An 18,206-nucleotide genomic window follows, 5' to 3' on the forward strand; every position below is an offset into this window, starting at 1 on the left:
ACCTTTTTTAATTAAGGGAATCGTCCTTTAGGTGTGACCTCAAGGAATCAACTGATCACCACCGTCGCACGACAGTAATGTCAAACTCTAGCCAGCCAATCATTACCGATATATGTGGACCAGTTGACTATATATGTAATGTATCATCCCTTCCGTATTCTTGAAATGAGATTTAATAATGATATTTAAATCATGTGATCGCACTATTGTTGAGGACACATTTCCCAACACCTTCCATACTATAAACCACACAAACACAAGTTTGCTACAACCACAAAACACAAACCTTAATACACAAACACAAACCCAGCAGACAAACACAAACACAAAACACACACTTTCTCATCGTCTCTTTCTCTCTTTCTCATCGTCTCTTTATCTTCTCGCCGTCACTGTTGATTTCATCGTCTAATTATCAGGTAAATCTCGCCGTCCATGTTGGTTTCATCGTATTTCATCGTCATTATTTTCTTTTTCTAATTATTTCATTTGCATGTGTATGTGTTAGTTTTTATCGACCATTATGTTATTTCTTTAAGTATTATTCGCTTAATTAGCTAGTAAAATAAATTAAATAAACTAAAACAAAGAAGAAGTAAGATGATAGAGAGGAATGTATGATAAACATAATTAATATATATATATAATAAATACATAAATTAAAAAAAATACATTAATAAAAATGCAATTCTTATATTTTCATAGAGGGTCTTATTCTCCTCTATGATATCCGTCCTCTCTTCCTTGGCTATTTGGAGGTTCCGTTCAGCAGTTGTTATATCGTCATATAGCTGCAACTGCTGCTGCTCCGTCAAGCAATCTTCTTTGGCGTCCTTCAGAATGGATCGAGCATCCGCAAGGTAGCTCCTGAAACTTTCCTCAATGTGGAGCAATCGGCGGATGAAACTATTGTTGTTCTCGAACATAGTAAGAGTCTTAAGGATGATATCATTCATTTTGTTGGAGCTTGGAGTTTGTTTTGAAAGATTAAGTAGGGTTAATTTATTTGGAGTTTGTTTTAGCAGTTAGGGTTTGGAGATGTATATAGTGAGATAATGGAATGTTAGTTGAGATCATGCATGTATTTATACTAAGGAATGTGTGGTTTGAGTTGTTTTTTAATTAATATATATGTTAGGAAGTTGTGCCATAATCATCATCATATCTCTCAATGCTGCTTCAAATCTTATTACTAACCCTTCTCATTCCATATTGTCCGTTCATATGCACAAGGATGGCAGTAATAATGCATGCATCGGAAATATAACGGGCCGTAATTATGCATGCATCTAGTAATATTTAATTTAATTTTTTTTATTATTTTTTAAGAACAAACAACGGTGATTTATAAAAAAACCGTTGTCTTTAGTTATAACAACGGTTTTGTATATTACAACCGTTGTTATAACTTTCCCACCAAAATTGAGTCACACTTTCCACAACGGGTTTTTATACTTAAAACCGTTGTTAATAGTTTTAACAACGAGTTCCTTAAGAAAACCAACCGTTGTTAAAACCTTTTACAACGGACGCTTTAACAACGTCCGCTTTTTTATATAACAACGGTTTTTAGCCGTTGTTATAGCCTGTATCTGTAGTAGTGTTCCTATTATTTGATCAACTCTTATCCTTGCTCGCTTGTTCTTTGCTTGTCTCTTTGTCTAGTTTATTAGCCTTTTATTTTGCTAGTTTAGTTCTAGATTGTTACCACCTCTCAATTTTAGTTTGACTTAGCTAAGCTGGTGAATTGGAACAATTGGTAATCTTTTCAACTCCTCGTGGGATCGACCCTTAATAGTGTACAATGATAAAATCGTGCACTTGCGAGGTATAGCTTGACTACCATCAGCCACCTTCTTAGGACCGTGCATCATCTCATGGGCATCCAAGAAACAAAATACCGTTGCTCTATCCACGGCCGAAAGTGAGTATGTAAGTGCCGCTCTTTGTTGTGCTCAAATTCTTTGGGTACGACAACAATTGCGTAATTACGGTCTTATTTTCGAAACTACTCCCATATTTTGTGATAATACAAGTGTCATTAACATCTCGAAAAATCCAATACAATATTCTAGGACGAAACACATTGACATAAGGCATTATTTTTTACGTGATCAAGTCGAAAAAGGAAATATATGTCTAACTTTTTGTAGAACGGAAAATCAACTTGCGGACATTTTTACAAAACCGTTAGAAAGGGAACAATTCGTAAAACTTCGGTTGGAAATTGGTTTGTTAGGCGACATGTAACATGAATTAAAATTATCTTTCCCACATGATTGACTAGAGATGAAAGATGTATACGTGTTCTCAACTTTAAAAATGTCAAAATCTATCATATGTCAAAAGTGCCGAAAAAATTGCATTAAACTCCACATTTTGTACTTGAATTATTTGCATTGAGCCTTGCACTTACTTTATGTCCTATCAAGCTAATCCTACCCTAGCCGTCCCCTATACAATCATCATTTCCCACATTTATACTTCACCTCACCTATCAACCACTCCCTCTTTAACCAACCAACCTTCCATAAATCCCCCATGCAATAACCCCACTTTCCCATTTACCCACAAACCTCCTTCAAAATTTAAAAAATCTCTCAACCTCTTTCATCTCCTAAACCGTCAAAACCATCACCCTCATAATAGCTCCCAAAGAATCAATTAATAGAGAAAGTCAAAACCTTAGAAATTCCTTCAACCCCAAATACATTGCCCAGCAAAAAATGGTCACCAAATCCGCTGCAACTATTTAAAAATCCGACAAATCCACCCCGTCTCCTATCAAGCCTCCAACAGTTAAACCAACTGTTGCACGAAAAAAATCCACAGCTGTCAAAGGAAGAGGCCGTGGTGGATTAAAACGAAGTCCACCAATCTCCTTGATGTTGGACTCAAATGTTGATGTTGATTCCGAGGAAGACGAGCCCACACTCAAACAAATAGCAAGCAACATCCACAAAGACAAAGAGATTGATGATGATGTGGTTGTTGCTACTGTTATTGAAGAAGAAAAGGAAAATGAGGTTGTTGATGATGTTGTTGAGGAGGAAAAAGAAAAAAAATCAGAAAAAGTGAATGAGAAAAATGTTGAAGAGAAAAATGAAATTGAAAAGAATGATGATAAGGAAGAAAAAAATGAGTGAAAAAAATGAGGAAAAAGAGAAAGAGAGTGAACTAGAAAAAGAAAAAGGAACCGTGAGTGAGAAAGATACTGAAAAAATTGATTCACCAAATCAAAATTCAGAAAAAGAAGTCCTTTATGAGGAAGAGGTCATTCCCAACATTGAAAACACCAATGAACCCACCAATGAAGACACGGTTGCTGATGAATTTGACCCTCTTTCCACCGAAAAACCCAAAATAAAATCCCAAATCAAAATCACCGAACTGTTTAGTGGTGATGATGATGATATTATCATTGAAACTCCCACCAAATCAAAGGCAAAATCTAAGGCGGGTATCAAACGAAAGAAGGAATCAAAGCCAAGGGCGGCTAAAAAGCCAAGGTACCCACGAAAGAAGGAGGTGGTCCTTCCAACGGAAGATGATGATGATGTTATTGAGGATAAAATCCCTCTCAATACGTGCACTGAGTTGATGGTCACCACTCACGATGAGGCATTCAAGAACGAGGTTCTTGCTCATCTCAACTCTATCGACCTTCCGGATGACACCCTCAAGCTATGTCAAGGAATGCTTATATGTTGCTTCCACAGTGGGAGACGATACAAGAAAACCTGGTATGATTCTTCCCCGGCTTTTGCATTCTTCAAAGCTGCTATTTTTGGTCAGGGTTGGTTTAGTCTCCTCGACAAATACTCTCCGGTTTACATGTCGAAGTTAATTCAGTTCTATGCAACAGTCAAGGTTGATGTTGCATCAGGAACTCTCTCGGCATTCATAAACCAACAACCTTTTGTCTTGACCATTGACCAACTTGCCTCTTACCTTGAGGTTGAAGCCGTGGGTCTTACTACCTTTCCTAAGACCACTTGGGGTGATATTGATGAAACTATGGCTAGTGAGGTTATGAGAACCCTTCGACCCGACAATGAAAATGGAACCACCAACATCTATGCCCATGAACTTCAAGCCCCCCACCATTTCACCTTTAACTTTGTTCACCGAGCCATTTTACCAAGCAACAACAGTAGGGGACAATGCTCTCTCCTTGAGATGCTCCTTATTCACCACATTATCAAACATCGTCCCATCAACCTTCCCCAACTCATCTTTCACCGTATCCATGAGATTGCCCCCGACCTCCAAAAAGGGAAATTTGACAAGAAAACCGTGATTCCATACGTTATGTGGTTGTCCATTATCTTCATGAAAAGGAAGATAGTCATGAAAGGTAGCCCCGGTATTGAAAAACTCAGTGATGACATGACCATGGGTTTGCTTTCTCAAATGACTTTGGCTATCAACAATGGGAAGTTGACTCGCAAGTACTCGGGTAGAGCTAAAACTGGTGCAACAGTTGGCTCAACTGTTGAAATGGGTGCTGTACTTGCTAAATTGGACAAGCTTATGAACATGGTGTCCAAATTGGTTGTTGACAACGAGACTCTTAAGGAAGACGTTGCTGAGCTCAAAACCCTAAATGAAGATCTCATTGAGCGTGTGCAAGCTCTTGGTGGTCATGCGTCCGATGATGAATGAGGAGTCCGTACCTACCCTTGTCCTCCTATCCTTTTGGCTCTTTGTTCTTAAATTAATTCTTATGGAAATTATGGGCTGTTTCTTTTCTCTTATTTTGAACATTTATCTTTGGTTTAATTATGTACTACTTGAACATGTTTCTGTCCTTCTCTTGATGATGTCAAGAGGGGGAAGTAGGTAAATTATGTGTTTACGTGTTAACTAACAACTCTTCGGCTAACGTTCACCGTGAATTTGTCTTAGCTATGATGATTAGATGCTCTACTTAGGCCAAGCATGTTGACCCTTATTCACCTTGATCATGTTTAATTGATGTTCTTATTATTTGGTTCAAAGACCGACTCACCATGGGCTTAGGGAGAACTTCACACATATTTAAAATTTGTCATCATCAAAGGGGGAATTTTTTAGAACACACTTGGTTGATGATGCCAAGTTTCATTATGATTTAATTGTTTGCCTCTTAGTTTAATGCTTAGCAAATTGAAGCATCCAATGATAGATCAAAGAAGTTCAAATATGATCAAGATGAAGAACAAGTCAAGCATGCCCATAGTCTAGAACGAATGTTGTAAACGAGGTAGTTCAACATATTCTTTTTACGCATAAGTTATGGCAAAACCGTGCAACAGTTCCTGTGACTGTTGCACCATGGTTTCTGGTACTAACGAATGGAGAATTTTCGGGAAAATTCACAAGTGTTTGAAATTCTTTAAAAAGCTTTTGTATGGTTAAAAGGAACATTATTTCAAAACTGAAGAACAAAAAGAACAAAACGAATATGCTTGCACAATAATTTAAAAGATATCAATCCCATTTGTGCAAGTTGTTTTTCATGCTAAAAATAAGTCTTATACTTTTTCCATTTGTGGCAAAATTTTGAGTTCCCATATTTATGGGAAACACTCCTTTGCTTTGGAAAAATGCAGCCACCTTGAGCCTCTCAAACCTGATTGTTCTTTTATATTTTTAAATGAAAATGCATACTACAAACTTGTGGATATTAGATTAATGTAGTGTTAAGATCATTCTCTTACAAACTACCTTTCTCTATAAATAGCCACTTCATTTTTCATTTATTGCAAGACTTTGAAAGAGCATTCATTGTAAACACTTTGCAAATCTTTTTAGCATTAAAAGCTTTGTTCTTCAATCATTTGCAAAATCGTTTTCTGTTTTTCAAAAGTCTTCAATTGTTTTTCAAAGCTGTAAAATCTCCATGTATCAGTTCGCTTAACTGTTGCATAAAGAATATGTTCAATGATTCTCGTGTTTAGGTCTTAATTGTAATCTCCATGTTCTTAAGTGAACCACCGAGATTCGACTCGTCAGAAACCGTTGAGATAGAACCTTAAGTCTTGAAGCGGAGTAGCTTTGAGCAAGAGAAAGTCTTAAAGCGGAGTAGCTTTAAGCAATTGCAACCGGAGTAGGTTGGCGAGTTGTTTTCATTGTAATGGTTTAGTTAAGTTTGAGTAAATTTCTAAACAAGCAATAAAATAACGGTTGGACGTAGGCTCCGGAGTAGGAGCTGAACCAATTTTTAAACATCGTCTTGTTTGTTCATTTACTTTCACGTTTCTTATCATTCTTCTTTTATACGCTAAATCTCGCTCTCAGTGCTGTGCAACGGTCTCTTATACTGTTGCATAGACCTGCTGTACCGTTTGTGAACTTACAATCCATTAAGTTTCTCAAACTCGTACTTAATAGATCTTACTTGTTTTAGTCATTAACCAAGTAAAAGAGAAAATTTTTAAAAGGTACACCTAATTCACCCCCTCCCCCTCTTAGGTGTTTATCGTTCTTAACTCTTCACGGTCTTACACCGTGATGCAGTCCACTTTTGTAAATGGGTTACCTCTTTTTAAATAATGGGACCGTCTCACAGGGTGAGGCCATTTTACACAATAACTACTGATTCAACAATCTTCTATATATAAAAGCTAAGTTATTTAGAGTACTGTGATTGGCTGACAGAAATTAAGGAAAAAATTAGGTAGGCCATACCCCACTACCATTTTCTAACATTAATTTTTACAAATACATTGATTAAACTTTAATTTATAAAAATCAAATTGATGGTTATTTCATTTATATACAAATGATTAATCACCAATTGTATATTTCTCGCGATGTCTTTGTATTTTTATTTCCATTTATAAAAATTTTAACAACTTAATATATCTCAAATTTTATAATTATGTACAATTTTAATTTTCAATATTTAAATATTTCGTCAAGTTATTAAACATCTAATTCAATGTAATTTTGCACTGATATAAAACTAGTACTTCTATAAGGTAGTTACACACAATTTCATCATAAAACTGTATTCTAAGCAAACATCTCCATTCACTAATAAATTTATATTTAAATCCGTTTTACACTCACTCTTACCTACGAGTATTTCTCTCGCCACCAAGAGTCCAACTGTCCAAGACAAAATGTAACGTTCAATTGTTGAAATATATCTAGTTTTGGAGTAACAAATAACCGTGTCAAAAGGTAAAAATTATTTTATGGTAATTCTTTAGTCAGTCGAACTTCCTATTTATTTAAACCAATAAAAGATGATGCAACTATTCTCATTTAATACTTTTCTATTTTAGTTTCTTATCCTATGTCTAGTGGACATAGGTTAGAAAAACCGCTTATAAATTCACCTCTTTTTTTCATTCAACCCTCTAAACTTCAAACCTTTCCTTACCCTAACAAATTTACCGCTATCTGATTTCACTGCAATTTATTACTCCACACTATTGTTAATTACTGATTTCAGGAAGCCTGTAATTTCTCAATGGCGCAACAACAACAACAATTTCAGGTGATTTAATTTTACATATAACAATTTAACTACCCACTTGTAATTTTAAGTTTATTGATCATTCGATCTAAATCAAAGGTAAACAAATAATTAAGACGAACCCTTTTAATTGTGATTGACGATTAGGGCATCCAATATTTTTTTAGTAAAAGATTGTAGTCATCACGTTCGCAAGAAACATAATTTTATGGGTACTCCGTATTAATAATTTTATAGCTTAATAATCGAATTAATTACAGGGTTTTTGTTAATATTATAAGTGATTAATTAATTGTCTTAATTAATTATGTTTTTTCAGGATGAATGTTGTTACGTCTGTGGTGTACGAGGATACCAAGAGCTTCTAGTTTGCTGTTCCAAGTGTTCCGACCTTGCTATTCATAAGTATGTTTTCCTAACAATTACGCTTCATATACTCTCTCCGTCTCAATCGTTTGTTTACTTTATTTTGTTCTTTGTTAATATAATCTAATAAATCTTTTGATTGAAAATCGATTTTACAGATATTGCTTGGGTATAGTACCGGGAAGCCTAGAGGACAAGAACGGTGTACATTGGCTTTGTGACTATTGTTGTGAACCTCCTATGAATATTGGAACCAGTGATCGAATTTCGGACAATGTTTCAACATCGAATTCTGCTCAAGTACTCGAAAGTAAGCATTACTGTACTGACTTCGTAACTCTTTTTTCATGTACATGAGTCGACAAGTGCTAGTTAGTCTCATGTGTGAAACCGTCTCATATGTAGATTGAACTAACCAATGGCGCTTTTGTTGTATCAGATAACTATGAGATAATTGCAGTTCAGGAGCAACCAGAACCATTGTGCATAGAATATACAGATGAACAGGAAGAAGCAACAGAAATTATGATGGGAGTGGTATTGATAGTGAGTCCATGTGGGGAAGCTATAATCCTCGACGACAACCCAAGCATTCGTGTTGATAATCTCGATTATAAGACCTTGGTTAGGTCGATTTCGACTCACATTGCTAGCACCACTGACAAGATTATATCTGATGGTGTTGATGGATATAAGCCCTGCTTGGCTAAGACTAAGATGAACAAAAGGAAGAATGAATTGGAGAAACTGGACATTGTTGGATTCAGGAGATCGCCGAGGATGAAAAGGCGGAAAATATTGAAGAAATGCAGAGGAGTTTCTGTTTACTAGTTTAGTCAGTAGACACCTGATTTTGTAATTAATCAGTTGATGATATTTAAGTGCCTTTTCTGTACTGTGTTGGTTGTAATATAATGATATATAGCCTTGTTTTATCAGCAGCAAACTCATAAGATATAATCCGTATTTGTCTCAATCATTTGTTTGCATTTTTATTTTCTTGTTGCATAACGCTTAAACAAAATATTATATAATGCCACTTATTTAAGGAATAACTATCTGAATTAACTCTTGTTAGGGGTCGTTTGGTTCAGTGCGTAGGAATGGAATGAAATGGGATGAGAAACCATAGTAGTATGGGGTTCTAATTCAATTCTTTTAAAAACTTGTTTGGTTCATTTTAATAATAAGTATGAAGGAATGAAGTTGCAATAGGGAAAGAGGTGGATATGGAATTCCAAGGAATTGGGGTAGAGTTAGAATCCATTTGTAATCTAACTCCATTCCAAAATTAGGCAACCAAATTAGTCTCATTATAATATGACAGAGAGTGTATGAGACGATCACATATGGAAATGTGTAATACTCCCTCTGTCCCGGTCATTTGTTGTCATTTTCCATTTTGGGGTGTCTCAGTCATTTGTTGTCTTTTCTATTTTAAGAATGAATTTGATGAGTAATTTGATCATTCCCCCTCAATTTATTCCACTTGTTATTTAGTAATTGGCTCTCTCCTCTTTCCTTGGTCTTTGTGCCAAAACCAAAGGACAACAAATGACCGGGACGGAGGGAATATGTAGCTAAGAAGCGTTTAATTTTATTTAATTTTTATCTTTTTCCTTTTAAATAAGTTCTTAGTTATTCATTAGTTGTCTCTCATCAATGTTAGTGAAAGACACAGTCTCTCACGAGACTTAATATTTAATTTACAAAAGAAATTGGCATAATTATCGGAGGGATTTCACTTTTCAGACAGATATGATTTAAATTGTGTAAATTCGTAAAATACGGGGGAAACTGTACATGATAATTGTGAAAAATCGAGCAACATAAATGAAACCTAAAATGAACCTACAAGGTTACAACTACTTTAACCAAACTACGATTGTTTTTCAGTGTAAACTATCCCATATCGTCCTAATTCAAGTCCGGTAGGACCAACTACGATTATTGCCTTGTTGGCATCTTGGGTCTCATATTTACAAATAAAAATTAGCTCCACACCTCCACGGCTCCACATGCTTATATACATCAACACATAACATTGTAGACCCGTAAATTTCCCGGGTTTAAAACTAGACCTTGAGATATTCCGTCCTTATTTCATCCGATTAACAAACTTCCAAGAATCCAAAATAACTAACACTCAACTACCAAGAACTTGAAACAATGAAATCATCATCTTCTTCTTCGTCTTCTTCAATGGCGATCTTCATCATCATCACCATACTCTTCATCAACATCAACTTACCAACAACATTTTCAATTTCGTCGAACAATTACAACAACATCAACAAAAACGTAACACTTTACGGAGATGCAACATTTACCACCAACACAACTACTAACACCACTTCAATCAGCTTAACCAAACAACAATTCTCTTCATTCGGAGCTTCGTTCTACACTTTCCCGCTTCGTTTTCTCGACTCGAAAACAAACTCGTGTTTTTCTTTCTTTACTCATTTCACTTTCACAATCACCCCTGTTTCAGACCCCGGTGAAGGTCTCTCATTCTTGATTACTTCCAATGTCGGATCATTTAATCAAGAAATTGGTCACTTGGGTCTTCCTGAATTGCGTTTATCGTCTCAAGACTCGTTTTTCGCAGCCGAATTTGATACAAAGTTTGATCCTTTTGTTAATGACATTAATGGAAACCATGTCGGAATCGATGTCGATTCGTATTCGAGTTTGGTTTCTGTTGATGGGTATTCTAAAGGAGTTAATTTTAGTAGTGGGAAAAAAATTCATGCTTGGATTGAATACAAGAATCTTGGTAAATTGATCAATGTTTGGATTAGTTATTCTTCTGATAAGCCTCAAGATCCTGCAATTTCTGCAAAAATCGATCTTTCGACCCGTATGAAGGAGTTTATGTATGTTGGTTTTGTTGCTGCTAATGGACAGGTTTCAGCGTTACATGTTTTAGATACTTGGAGATTTAAGATTTTCGAGTCCGATTTCTTTTCTCCTGAGATGGTTCCTGATGGCCTTACTGTAATAATTGAGGATTGTATGATCTGCAATCCTGAAAGATCAGGAAATTCTGATGTCGACGATTATAAACGTAATTCAATTCGTTCTTCTGGTGTAAACAAAAGGTTGTTGACTGTCATATGTGTAACAGTTACAATTCTGCTGTGTTTTTTCGCTGCTGTTGTCGGTATAGTTATTTGGAAACCGAGTTGGAACCCTGCAGGAAGGGGTAAGAAAAAGAATTTGGGTTTAATGCTAAGAATTGAGGCGAAAAAGGGTCCGATTAAGTTGTCGCTTTCAGATATAATGTCGGCTACTAACGGGTTCAGTAAGAGCAGGATCATAGGCAAAGGAGCATCAGCAACTGTCTATAAAGGAATTCTCAGTGATGATCAAGTCGTGGCAGTGAAGCGATTTCATCATGTTAATCGTCTTGATATCCTTACACCGTTTACCAATGAATTCGCTACCATGTCTCGTGGTTTAAGGCATAAGAATCTGGTTAAGCTCCTTGGTTGGTGTTGTGAAAACAATGAGCTTGTCTTGGTTTATGAGTTTGTACCGAATGGTAGTCTTGATAAGATTTTATTTGCTTCGAATGTTGTGCTCGCTTGGGAGCAAAGAATGAGTATTATTCGCGGGATTGCTTCTTGTCTTTCGTACTTACACGAAGAATGTGATGTTCAGATTATTCACAGGGATGTAAAGTCCTGTAATGTGATGCTTGATTCTGATTTTACTTCTAAGCTTGGCGATTTAGGGTTAGCCGAGGTTTATAACCATGGGTCCAAGTCCAACCCGAGAAAATCCACGCTGCCAGGTGGCACAATGGGGTACTTGGCTCCAGAATACGTCTACCAAGGCGTACCAACTGTAAAGTCTGATGTTTACAGCTTTGGGGTGGTACTGTTGGAGGTGATGTCAGGAAGGCGGGCTGTACACGAGGGTGGACTGCAGCTTGTGGAACTGGTTTGGACATTGTGGGAGATAGGTAGACTGACTGAGGCTGCTGATGCAAAGCTGAAGGGAAAGTGTAGTCGGAAGGATATCGAGAGGGTGCTTAAGGTGGGATTATGGTGTACTCATCCTGACAGTATTAAAAGGCCTACTGCTAAAGAAGTAGTACTGATGTTAACACAGGAGTTGCCGGTTCCTGGTTTACCTGCAAAGAAGCCGAATATAGAGCTCCGGGTTAATGATCAGGGTGATGATAAGCTGGAAAGTCCATGGGGGACCCCGAAAACTCATTTCGGAAATGACTGATCCTGTCATAAACAAAATGTTACAGTATGATGGCAAAATATGAGTGTTCTTTTCTTTTATTAGTAGTGCAGTAAGATAGTTTGTTGATAATAATAAATCAGATTGCATTCTGTAGTAAATTCTGTACTTTGTTTGAAGAAAAACGATGAAAGATCGAATAAATGTTCAAGTTTCCTTGAATTTTTACTCTGATGTAGGTTCTGTAAGCCTATGAGGGCACCAAATATACAGTTTTCCGAGGTTAGTCACCAAATATACAGTTTTCCGAGGTTAGTCACCAAATATACAGTCTTACCTGTTACGCTTAAGACGATCTCAAATGAGATTTTGTGTTTCAATGTTTCGATAATTATTTGGTTTTTTTAGAAATTAAAAAGTTGACAATGAGTAACTGTATTAGGTAGAGTAAGAATCTGTTCTACATCATGCAATATCCTCTTCTAATTCATCATGCAATATCCTCTTTTAAAAAAAACCTGCAACAGTAGGTTTTTTTCCTTCCCTCTTTTTCACCTTCTATAATTAAATCCCCCTTCTAATTCATCAAGTTTGCATTTCACCATCCTGGAGGATCAATTCATCGCGTGAGGTCAGTCATCTTCGTCTCTTTTACTCCATTCGCTTGTTATATGCATTATTTTCGTAGGAATATGCATTTTGGTTACGTGTAACCTTATGTAAAGAACGTTCAATGATGGTTGCAGGGGGAAAAATGGTGGTATGTCAGATGTGTGGAGACACTGGTTGGCTTGGAGCATTGATTTTCTGCAGCTTATGCCAAAGAATTGCAGGGCATATGTAAGTTTCTAACCTTGTAGTTAAAATTTTCATATGACTAGACCAGGGAAATTAAAATTGATCCCACACAAATGATCCAGACCGAATAACCTGTCACAATGTGCACCCGATGTCTTTCCTAGTTACTGCTTGGATCAGTCAAAAACGACGACTGAAGATGAAGAAATCAGATGGGTCTGTGAGTTCTGTGAACCAAGCATTATTGAACTGTCTGATTCTACAGACCAGTCTTCAGAACCGCAACCCTTTCAATCTTTAGCGCGGCCAAGGAGTACATTAGATTCTAAGGAATCTCTGTATACCAGAACTAAGGAAATGCAAACACTGTCATTGTGCAATGACCGGAGAAACAACCATGACAAGGGAAAGTGCATTGTTGAAGATGTGCAATTCTCAGGCAAATATTCTACTGATAATTCTCAAGAATCGTCACCAAGTTCAGAGGAGATTCGCGACACTATAGAGCCTCTACCAGATTACATATGGAGGTATTCCTTCCTTCTCTAGTCTTTTGCCTAATATTTTACTTCAAATCACGTGCGTAAGGATGTGGGTACTGTTTATTTACAGGGGACGTTTCTGCGTATATGGGAAGTACTCTTGTACCATCCTGGCACATATGTCAAATGAAGAAGCATGCACTGAAGCCTCAGAAGTAATAAGTTCATTGCCAACGCTCCTCGGTTTAGAGATAGTACCTAAAATCAACATTTGGCCTTTAAAGTTGAGGAACATGGTGCCGACAGCTGATACTATTTCTGTCTATTTCTTTCCTGAGGACTACAGGTACCCTCTAATGAGATACACTATTTTACACTTGAACAAACAACAGCGACAGCCGACAATAACATGGCTGCTTGGTTTCGTATATGTTTCAGTGCAGAAAGAGTATATGACAGGCTTGTGGATTACATGATTGAGAATGAAGTCGCGATGATTACCAAGGTTCATGATGTCGAGCTTCTGGTTTTTTCATCTCGTGAGTTACACATGAATGACTGGAGTGAGCTTCATTTTTCTTAAATTTGATGCACCTGTTATTCAATTTGATGCGAAAAATATAAAGAAATGAATATGATGATGATGATGCAGGATATCAGAGAAAATATTATCTATGGGGTATACTTAGGAGAAAGAAGAAGTTATTGCCTCAAAATCAAAGCGACAATCACACGTCCAGCCACCATGGAAACATCAGTTATACTTGGCCTTCAGGCTCAACAGCTGAAATAGGTGCTAAGGACAGCCAAGATTTTGAAATTTTGAGTTAAAATCTCCGAAAGAGAGTGTCTTACCTGTTACGCTTAAGACGATCTCAAATGAGATTTTGTGTTTCAATATTTGTTTATTTGATGATTTTTCGGTTTTTCAGAAATTAAAAGCTGAGATTGATTGAGTACTGTTTTAGGTAGATATGAATCTGTTCTACATCATATAAGAATCTTTTACACTTCGTTTAAGCATCCCTCCTAGTTCAATAAGTCTGTATTTCACCATCCTGGAAAATCAATTCTCTATAAGAAAGATAGAAGTAGGTTACAACGAGGACTATTAAGCTATATACAAAGATATGCAAATATATAGTTTCCTATTTGACAATATATACATAATCAATTTCCTTTGTTTATAAGTAAAGATTGATATGAGGATATTTGGGTCGCTTGGTTGGTAAGTTGGGTGATACGGTTAATACGCCCCCGCAAGATGGACGTCCGATGAGTAAGATCAATCTTGTTACGTAAGTCCAAATGATGATCCTTGTGGAGGGGTTTGGTGAGAATATCAGCTAGTTGGTCCTTGCTTGCTACATGTTGGATGCGGATTTGACCTCGTTGGAGTTGTTCCTTCACAAAGTGGAAAAATAGCGCCATATGTTTCATTCGGGAGTGAAAGACGGGGTTGTTGGCATATAGAGTAGCTGAAATGTTGTCACAGAAGATAGCCGGAGGTTTGGTGACCGTGATATAAAGTTCATCGAGAAGATTGCGAAGCCATAAGGTCTCAGTCGTGACAGTGGCGATGGCACGAAATTCAGCTTCTGTGGTTGAAAGAGCAAGTCCATGATGCTTTTTGGAAGACCAGGAGATTGGATTTCGACCGAGATAAACAATGTAGCCCGACGTCGAGATGTAATTATCTTTGTCGCCCGCATGATCTGCATCGCAAAAAGCATGAAGACAAGAGGGTGAGTTTCGATACAATTGAATACCAACGGTTTGAGTGCCTTGCAAATAGCGTAGTAGGCGTTTTAAAGCGGTCCAATGCGTGGCTATTGGATGGTGAAGGAATTGGGCAAGACGGTTTATAGCAAAGGCAATGTCGGGCCTAGTTAGGGATAGATATTGTAAGCTTCCAACTATAGCTCGATATGTAGCGTGATCTTGAATGGGGTTGTGATCTTCACGAGTGAGTGAGGATGAGGTAGCCATAGGTGTAGTGTTTGGTTTGTCTTCAATCATTTTGTATTTGGTTAAAAGGTCATAAATGTATTTGGATTGGTTGAGGTGTAAACCAAGGACATTTGGTGTGACTTCGATGCCCAAGAAATACGATAATGGACCAAGGTCTTTTAGCGAGAAACGTTTTGATAATTGAGAAATAAAATGATGAAGTTGTGTAGGATGCGGTCCGATAATTATAATATTATCCACATAAATAAGCATATATATGTAGGTTGGTTTAGTACGCAAAATGAATAAAGATGAGTCGGAAATTGATTGCTTAAAACCATAGGTAATAAGATAGGTTTTTAGTTCAGTGTACCAAGCTCGAGGAGCCTGTTTTCAGCCATATATCGCCTTGTTGAGTTTGCAAACATAATCTAGTTTCGTTTGTTCGACAAAGCCGGGTGGTTGAATCATAAATACATCGTCATTTAAGGTGCTTTGTAAGAAGGCATTGTTGACGTCTAATTGTCTTATTGACCATGACTGAGTGACAGCCAAGGATAGGATGAGTCGAACGGTTGTAAGTTTTACGACTGGACTAAAGGTTTCAGTATAGTCAAAGCCGGGTCTTTGATGGAAGCCCTTCGCAACAAGGCGAGCCTTGTGTTGTTTGAGGGTGCCATCCGGGTTATATTTATTGCGAAAAACCCACTTACAGCCTATAATATTTTGGGCTGAAGTGCGTGGGACAAGAGTCCAGGTGGAGTTTCGTTCGAGAGCATTGAACTCGTCTTGCATATAGCTTGTCGCCAATGAGGAAGAATAAGTGCTTGTTTGACGGTATTGGGAAGGTTGTCATTGGACGGAGAGGCGTGCGCGAGATTGGCATATTGAGGATTGGGTTTGCGAATATTATTATCGAGTCTTGTGGTGATAGTTTTATTAGGTGGTGGGTTATTGGCGCGAGGTGCACGTGTGGCAGGTGGAGGAGTGGGTGTGGCAGCGAAAGAAGAGTGATCAGAGGGTGGAACAAGCGTTGATAATGGCGGGTCAGGAGGTGTCAAGGTAGAGGGAAGGGGGTTTGTTAGAGGGTGGTGGTTGAGTCGAAGGTCGCCTGGAGTACACGATGGTGATGGGTTTGGAGATGTGAGTTGAGGGAATGGTGGTGGGATGTGGCGAGGTGGTCTCTGCATGAGGAAGAAGAGGGATATTAAGAGAGCACCAATCATCAGAGTGAGTGTGAGACGAAGGATGCGAGTTGGATTGTCGAAATGGGTATTCGTCATCAATAAATTAAACGTGTCTGGATGTATAAATTTTATGCGTTTTGGGGTCGAGACAATGGTAAGCACTTTGGGTATTTGAATATCCAACGAAAATACATACAATGGAACGGTTTTCTAATTTATGCTTCGTATATGGTCTGAGCCACGGATAACAGAGGCATCCGAAGTTATGAAATTTATCATAGTCGGGTATATTATTATGTAATTTAAAGTATGGTGAGTCACCGTTTAAGGTCTTCATAGGTAGTCGATTTATAAGATAGGTGGCGGTACTAAATGTGAATGGCCAATAGGAAGTAGGTAGACCCGCGTGATTTAATAAAGCTAGACCGGTTTCTACAATGTGACGATGTCTACGTTCGGCGTAGCCATTGTGTTCCGGGATATGTGGTGGAGTAGTAAAGTGTGAAATTCCGTCATTAAGAAGAGATTGGTTTAATTTAATATATTCTCCACCATTATCGGAGAAGAAGCGTCGTATTGGCTTTTGAAAATATTTTTCGACGAGGTTTTTAAATTGATTAAATACTTGAGTGGTTTCGGACTTGCGTTTTAACGGATATAGCCAAGTATATTTACTAAAATGGTCGACAAATATAACGTAGTATTTGTAGCTGTCTCGAGATGCTACTGGGCTAGTCCATAGGTCCGAAAATAGACGGTCTAAAGGTGCAGTAGAACGTAATGAAGAGTTATGGAAATGGAGCTTTTTGCTCTTAAAAACACAGCAAGCAGGACAATACTCAAAATTTGGTAAACTTTTATTCATAAGTTTTAGTACATCATACGAGGGATGACCGAATTTATGGTGCCACGAAATCGGCGTGGTTCCTTTTTCTTTGACGGCAGCGAGAGTGACGGGTTTAGGTGGACTCCACTCATATATTCCCTTGGTTGCTCGGCCCTGGAGGAGCGTTTTCCCGGTTTTGATTTCCTTTACAAAAAATGAATCATGTGAGAAAATTACATAAGCATTATTATCAGTACATAGCTGCGAAATTGATATAATATTGCGAGAAATTTTAGAAACATGAAGAACGTTATTAAACTTTAATTTTTGCATTGTAAACGAACCTGTATTATCAATGGGAAGTGCGGAGCCATCACCAATAATTAAGTCGTCGAAACCGTCATATGGTGAGTGGAATGCAAGGGTGTCTAGGTCGTGGGTAAGGTGGTGTGATGCGCCACTGTCAAGAAGGAAATTCGAGTTTGGATGAGAACCACCATAATTGGCGATGTGAGCTTGCGGTTGTCCCGGGTGTTGTCGATAATTTGGTTCGGGAAAAACAATGTTCAGGAAGAGTTTCCGGAATAAGGGGCAGTTTGCTATGACCCGTTTCTCGACACCATTGACATCGTCCTTTAAAGGGACGGGGGTTAGCATTGGTGTAGGTGTTTTGTTGAGGAGGTTGCGGGTAGTCAGGGGGGTTGGGGTTGCGAGAATAGCCACGATTATGGTGCTGTTGGTGGCGGTATGCTGCATTGGCAGAGGGTTGAAAGTGGTTTGGGGTGTTGTCGTGGTTTATGAGGAGGTCGTGTTGGAGTAATTTTTCGTGAAGGGCCTCAAATGTAATGGGTGTATCTCGAGCCCGAACGGTGGTGATGACGGGTTTATATGTCTCATAGTCAAGGCCTTTGAGAACTTGTGCTATAATG

General features: G+C 37.8%; 3 protein-coding genes across 3 annotated transcripts; all 3 read left to right on the plus strand.

Annotated features, from left to right (window-relative positions):
• The first annotated feature begins 7,360 nt into the window (after positions 1-7,360).
• LOC141658596 (uncharacterized) lies at positions 7,361-8,690 on the plus strand. The gene is made up of 4 exons (XM_074465520.1): positions 7,361-7,489; positions 7,788-7,873; positions 7,993-8,144; positions 8,274-8,690. The coding sequence occupies exons 1-4, from the start codon at positions 7,463-7,465 to the stop codon at positions 8,663-8,665; spliced, it is 657 nt and encodes a 218-aa protein (XP_074321621.1). The 5' UTR covers positions 7,361-7,462; the 3' UTR covers positions 8,666-8,690.
• A 1,204-nt stretch (positions 8,691-9,894) lies between these two features.
• Positions 9,895-12,256, plus strand: LOC141658598 (L-type lectin-domain containing receptor kinase S.6). The gene has a single exon (XM_074465521.1). The coding sequence runs from the start codon at positions 10,004-10,006 to the stop codon at positions 12,074-12,076; it is 2,073 nt and encodes a 690-aa protein (XP_074321622.1). The 5' UTR covers positions 9,895-10,003; the 3' UTR covers positions 12,077-12,256.
• Positions 12,257-12,534: 278 nt separating this feature from the next.
• Positions 12,535-14,145, plus strand: LOC141587535 (PHD finger-containing protein 6-like). Its single transcript, XM_074409009.1, has 6 exons — positions 12,535-12,665; positions 12,781-12,874; positions 12,997-13,362; positions 13,445-13,660; positions 13,753-13,877; positions 13,967-14,145. The coding sequence occupies exons 2-6, from the start codon at positions 12,789-12,791 to the stop codon at positions 14,143-14,145; spliced, it is 972 nt and encodes a 323-aa protein (XP_074265110.1). The 5' UTR covers positions 12,535-12,665; positions 12,781-12,788.
• Positions 14,146-18,206: the final 4,061 nt, after the last annotated feature.

The sequence above is a fragment of the Silene latifolia genome, chromosome 6 (assembly GCF_048544455.1).
Source record: "Silene latifolia isolate original U9 population chromosome 6, ASM4854445v1, whole genome shotgun sequence".
Lineage (NCBI taxonomy): Eukaryota > Viridiplantae > Streptophyta > Magnoliopsida > Caryophyllales > Caryophyllaceae > Silene > Silene latifolia.

Coding starts and splice junctions, on each gene's coding strand:
- LOC141658596 (XM_074465520.1), top strand. CDS start 7,463: ATGGCGCAACAACAACAACAATTTCAG. Junction 7,490..7,787: donor AACAACAACAACAATTTCAG/GTGATTTAATTT, acceptor ATGTTTTTTCAG/GATGAATGTTGTTACGTCTG. Junction 8,145..8,273: donor TTCTGCTCAAGTACTCGAAA/GTAAGCATTACT, acceptor TTGTTGTATCAG/ATAACTATGAGATAATTGCA.
- LOC141658598 (XM_074465521.1), top strand. CDS start 10,004: ATGAAATCATCATCTTCTTCTTCGTCTTCTTCAATGGCGATCTTCATC.
- LOC141587535 (XM_074409009.1), top strand. CDS start 12,789: ATGGTGGTATGTCAGATGTGTGGAGACACTGGTTGGCTTGGAGCATTG. Junction 12,875..12,996: donor CAAAGAATTGCAGGGCATAT/GTAAGTTTCTAA, acceptor TGTCTTTCCTAG/TTACTGCTTGGATCAGTCAA. Junction 13,878..13,966: donor GTTACACATGAATGACTGGA/GTGAGCTTCATT, acceptor ATGATGATGCAG/GATATCAGAGAAAATATTAT.